This window comes from Oncorhynchus mykiss, chromosome 12, assembly GCF_057628025.1.
Source record: "Oncorhynchus mykiss isolate SJ-2025 chromosome 12, ASM5762802v1, whole genome shotgun sequence".
In the NCBI taxonomy this organism is placed as follows: domain Eukaryota; kingdom Metazoa; phylum Chordata; class Actinopteri; order Salmoniformes; family Salmonidae; genus Oncorhynchus; species Oncorhynchus mykiss.
Window position 1 is genome coordinate 94,261,774 of NC_143033.1, and position 6,000 is coordinate 94,267,773.

At 44.4% G+C, this 6,000-nt stretch overlaps 1 protein-coding gene across 2 annotated transcripts in view; it reads right to left on the bottom strand.

The window, feature by feature from the left end:
* Window positions 1–5,644, bottom strand: part of LOC110518436 (platelet-derived growth factor subunit A) — a 39,075-nt gene extending 33,431 nt beyond the window's left edge. The window contains exons 1-2 of one of the 2 annotated variants that reach the window (XM_036939075.2): window positions 4,846–5,644; window positions 3,695–3,794 (exon numbers count right to left, since the gene is read on the bottom strand). In XM_036939075.2, coding sequence (XP_036794970.2) covers window positions 3,695–3,794; window positions 4,846–4,908 — 163 coding nt within the window. In that variant the 5' untranslated portion in view covers window positions 4,909–5,644. The remainder of the gene's footprint in view (window positions 1–3,694; window positions 3,795–4,845) is intronic. The other variant, XM_090194238.1, reaches the window with a different exon arrangement.
* Window positions 5,645–6,000: the final 356 nt, after the last annotated feature.

The following is a 6,000-nucleotide window of genomic DNA, read 5'->3' on the forward strand; positions in this document are numbered from 1 at the left end:
TCCAGACAAATGTATGTACTGGTAGTAATAATCAGGCAGTCTGTTGGCCTCCAGGCAGATGTATGTACTGGTAATAATAATCAGGCAGTCTGTTGGCCTCCAGGCAGATGTATGTACTGGTAGTAATAATCAGGCAGTCTGTTGGCCTCCAGGCAGATGTATGTACTGGTAGTAATAATCAGGCAGTCTGTTGGCCTCCAGGCAGATGTATGTACTGGTAATAATAATCAGGCAGTCTGTTGGCCTCCAGACAGATGTATGTACTGGTAGTAATAATCAGGCAGTCTGTTGGTCTCCAGACAGATGTATGTACTGGTAGTAATAATCAGGCAGTCTGTTGGCCTCCAGGCAGATGTATGTACTGGTAATAATAATCAGGCAGTCTGTTGGCCTCCAGGCAGATGTATGTACTGGTAATAATAATCAGGCAGTCTGTTGGCCTCCAGACAGATGTATGTACTGGTAGTAATAATCAGGCAGTCTGTTGGCCTCCAGACAGATGTATGTACTGGTAATAATAATCAGGCAGTCTGTTGGCCTCCAGGCAGATGTATGTACTGGTAGTAATAATCAGGCAGTCTGTTGGCCTCCAGGCAGATGTATGTACTGGTAATAATAATCAGGCAGTCTGTTGGCCTCCAGACAGATGTATGTACTGGTAGTAATAATCAGGCAGTCTGTTGGCCTCCAGACAAATGTATGTACTGGTAGTAATAATCAGGCAGTCTGTTGGCCTCCAGGCAGATGTATGTACTGGTAATAATAATCAGGCAGTCTGTTGGCCTCCAGACAGATGTATGTACTGGTAGTAATAATCAGGCAGTCTGTTGGTCTCCAGACAGATGTATGTACTGGTAGTAATAATCAGGCAGTCTGTTGGCCTCCAGGCAGATGTATGTACTGGTAATAATAATCAGGCAGTCTGTTGGCCTCCAGGCAGATGTATGTACTGGTAATAATAATCAGGCAGTCTGTTGGCCTCCAGACAGATGTATGTACTGGTAGTAATAATCAGGCAGTCTTGTTGGCCTCCAGGCAGATGTATGTACTGGTAATAATAATCAGGCAGTCTGTTGGCCTCCAGACAGATGTATGTACTGGTAATAATAATCAGGCAGTCTGTTGGCCTCCAGGCAGATGTATGTACTGGTAATAATAATCAGGCAGTCTGTTGGCCTCCAGACAGATGCATGTACTGGTAGTAATAATCAGGCAGTCTGTTGGTCTCCAGACAGATGTATGTACTGGTAATAATAATCAGGCAGTCTGTTGGTCTCCAGGCAGATGTATGTACTGGTAATAATAATCAGGCAGTCTGTTGGTCTCCAGGCAGATGTATGTACTGGTAATAATAATCAGGCAGTCTGTTGGCCTCCAGACAGATTGTATGTACTGGTAGTAATAATCAGGCAGTCTGTTGGCCTCCAGGCAGATGTATGTACTGGTAATAATAATCAGGCAGTCTGTTGGCCTCCAGACAGATGTATGTACTGGTAATAATAATCAGGCAGTCTGTTGGCCTCCAGACAGATGTATGTACTGGTAGTAATAATCAGGCAGTCTGTTGGTCTCCAGACAGATGTATGTACTGGTAATAATAATCAGGCAGTCTGTTGGTCTCCAGGCAGATGTATGTACTGGTAATAATAATCAGGCAGTCTGTTGGTCTCCAGGCAGATGTATGTACTGGTAATAATAATCAGGCAGTCTGTTGGCCTCCAGACAGATTGTATGTACTGGTAGTAATAATCAGGCAGTCTGTTAGCCTCCAGACAGATGTATGTACTGGTAGTAATAATCAGGCAGTCTGTTGGCCTCCAGACAGATTGTATGTACTGGTAGTAATAATCAGGCAGTCTGTTGGTCTCCAGACAGATGTATGTACTGGTAATAATAATCAGGCAGTCTGTTGGCCTCCAGACAGATGTATGTACTGGTAATAATAATCAGGCAGTCTGTTGGCCTCCAGACAGATGTATGTACTGGTAGTAATAATCAGGCAGGTAACAGAACACATTCCACTGTTTGAAGGGAGGCATTTCAATTAAATTATAAACACATCCTCTCATGCTAAGGCTAGCTGCTAGAACCAGCCCTACTGAGACCTATTTCAGACTCCACTCAGTCCAACCGATATGATGACGAGCTGAATTGTGGAGGAAAAGTCCTTTCATAATGTAGGCCTGCTATATTCCACATGTGCTGTGTTTGTGTGTTGTAATAATCCAAGGAAATGTTATTGCTATGTTGATCTGATAGGAGACACAAGACAAGTTTAACCATTGGTGATTCAATAAAGTTAACTGAATTTGCCAATAGGAAATGTGGATAAAATGACCAATGACATAGGCCTGTATCTGTACCCCAACATAGGTGTGAGTGATGTAATGAACCCTGTATATAAGTCAAACCAAAGAAAAGCCCATTGGCTATTTAATTAGTGAATAGGAGCAAATGTTTCTTGGAGCAACAGCACCAACATGAATCATATGGTTAATAGAAATCATAGTTGGTATATGAGCTAGACCTTCCATTACCAACACAGGTGTTTAAAAAGCCAATTATATAATTATCCATTTCCATCCACAAGACAGACTTGGGGAAAGCCCAGATTTGATATATGGCGGGTGGCCTGTGTAAATAGTGGCTCATGTGAACTCAAACAGTTTGTGCCAGCGCACCCTTGTAACCGAATCTCCCCTTCAAAAGAGCCAGAGACAGACAGCTAGATTGCTCTCGACAAGAGACAACCACCTCCAATGCCAATGAACATGACTGCGGCAGAAAAGCTGTGCTCGCTGCACCCTGTGCGCCGCATGCGCCTATCCGTTTACAGCCACCGTTCAACGCGCCGCATGTCCCTATTCGTTTACAGCCACAGCACCCTGAGTACCATAAAGCCAGCATAGTGTGGGTGACAACTGCTAAATAGAGTCCGGGAAAATAAATACCGCGGTGAAAGTCCACCTTCTATGTCACATGTGTACACTACAGAGTCAGACGCGTCTTATCTCGCGCTGGTGTTTTCGTTATCAGTTCCCAAGTAGGATGCACCACTTTCTGTTCCAGAAAACCTGGCCTTCCCTCATCCCTGGCCTCGAGTACAAATCCGGGAGCATTTCCTCCACGAGACCCTGCCTTAACACGCTCCCGTGTCGTTGTTGTTTGTTTGTCTGTTTTCAATGAGCTAATTAAAAAGACCCAAATGAATACATATAATCCCCGCCAAATGTCTCCGGGCCGAGCAGCGGGGCACAAAGCCTTTTACGCGCTCGGTGCCGAGAGCAGCTTGACCAGTCAGTCCATTCATTTCATAGCAACAGTTGTTGAAGAAGCATGCTGACTGGCTGCTGAGATCCCAAGGTAAGAATGATACGGAGAGCACCACAGGCTCCGGCAACTCCCACTCAGTGAATCAAGAGAATAACTAAAACATGCATTTGCTGCCGCTGAATCAGTAACTCTATCCAATCGGGTATGCCCAAATAATGTCTGCTGCGTCTGTACGACCTTCATACATTCGGTATCATCGTTCTTTCCCCTAGTCAATTTTATGACACCGTTCTAAGTGACTTATAAATACAAGTAAACACCTTTCTGGTATCGCCCAGTGCGACAGATTGGGGTTCGAGCAAAGTTCAGTGGAATGGAATCACAGTTCGTGTGCGTGAAAGTATCAAGAGACAGAATTTACCTACGGGGGCGTCTATCTCGGAGTCCAATAGCCGCTGGAGGTCGCTGATGCTGTGGATTTCGCTGTGGGACAGTCTCTCTATCAACTCCTGCGGGACTTCCTACACACACACAAAATCAAGACAAAACGATTACAATGAAGATTAAAGACACACATGGACTGTAAAAGAACGCATACATTGCGTCATTATCTATTATTGACTTATTAATGCAGGTTAATGGAGAGGAAAAATGACGCAAAGGTGTGCCCATTACAGCATGCATGTTCGGCTCTCTTGAGTCTTGTTCACAGGCCGTCCGCTACACTTGCACTTGTGACTTGTTGCGGATACTAGGTTTCTCTCTAAAGCTGGAAGGAGTGTTTGGCCTCACAGCGACAGAGCCTAGGCTATTTATATATCCCAAGTGCGGTTCCCATGAAAGCGTTTGGCTGGCTCAACCATAACGTTGTCACAGTTGGCTCACGCATAAACAGATTTGGATCGACCGCCAAAAATAAGTCAAATATGTTTCTTGGTGCAGTTACAATGCTTGTTTCTGAAAGCGTTCTATGCAATGCATTCATATGGCAAGTGGGGTGGTGCTGATATTGCAAAACATTTGTGTCGCCTCAGGGCTACAAGTTTGCTTCTTGTTTGTTCGTTTTTTAGCAGATTAAATAGCACTAAAAAAAATCTAATAGTCTTTTATGACTTAATATGCACAAAGTCAGCACAAAATGGTTGAGAAAGAACATTTTATATATAAATACAAGTAGACCTAATATGTTTGCAAAATCAAAATAACGTGTATCCAAAATATGCTAAATCTATGCACTTTGTGACAAGTACCGTATTACTCAATTGTTAAGTCTATAAATAGTTGTGTCCCACAACTTGTAAAACAACATGCAACAATGTCGACTACTGGCAAGCAAAGCCCCTTCTCCAGAACAAATGCGCGCTAAGGACAGCACCAGGACCCCGAAGTCCCTAGACTACCCTCTACCCATTCGCCCCCACACTCAACCCCGCAAAACGACCCCCCGCGCCAGCAAGAGTGTGACAGCGAGAGAGAGAGGCATGCACTGTGCCTGACTGTAGCCTGCCACCATGGATAGTCTTATTCAAACCCGTAGAAAGTGGTTGCGAAAAGCCCTTATGTCTATCATACCTCAGCAACAGCATTCAGCAGGTACGATGTACAGAGCAGGAAGTAGCAAAGTACAGGTCTCATTTCCCTTTAATTCCGATTTCCCCCAAAACAAGAAAACGTCTCCTGCTGTAGGAGCCGCAAAGTCGCTCCTGCCCGCGGATGATCAAGAACCATCCCTTGGAGAGAGGAACATGTGAGTAGTCCCGTTCAGTCGCCCGCGGTACAACTCCTAAACACTTGTTTGGGGAACTGTGCGGATATCTGAAGTGCTTTGAAGTAGGGTAGTTGACTGCAATGTAATTCACATTCGTGCGCGTCCGCCACTCCGAGCCCTCTCTCCGTGACAGAAGTAGAGCAGACAAAAGGACATGGCTGGCTCCTTAGACGAGTTGAGCAGTAAGGCAATCCCAACAGAAGACCTTGGCAATCATGGCACTTGTTATCGAACCCCCAAGGACGAGTAACTTGTTAAGTCTTCTTCAGAGGTTGGAAAACATGTGTAACAGTTTCCCTTGTTCTCAAATATTTCGAGTACTATACCCCAAAATTATGATTTATACAATGAACATGAAAAACCATGACATTTAAATATTTCAACAACAAAAAGTGCGTCTTTTTTAAATGGTACAATCCCAGGTTTAAGTCCCGTAATGAAAACCAAAAATAGAGAGGCGGAAATAGCTCTGTAAAAAGTTGTCCGTGTGTTCTATCCAGTGAATGCTTAGCTTGCAGTGGGGAATAGAGAGCTCGACAGGTCCGTCTCTGTGTTGGACTCTGGAGTGAATAAAGTTTCGAGCGCACCGGAGCCGCTGAATATAGTGAGCTCGAGCTGTGGGAGTTGGGTGAGCCGCGTGCCCGATGCGCCTCCCCTCGCGCTCCGGTGGTACTCTCCCATCAATTCACTAGGCCAGGGAGCTGGTTGGTTGGCGGATGATTTAAGAATATATCCTCCTGTACCTCCTACCCCCACCATGACGTCACCTACAAACAAACACACGTATATACTATTGATTTTGCTACATATTAACAAACTACATCTAAAATAAAGAATTGAACATAATAAAATATATATATTTAATGATGATGAAGATGATAAAGCCCATGCCTTTGACCATCACTCATCTTCCTTATGATACACAGAGAGTAACCAACTGTTACAACACAGTATCATGC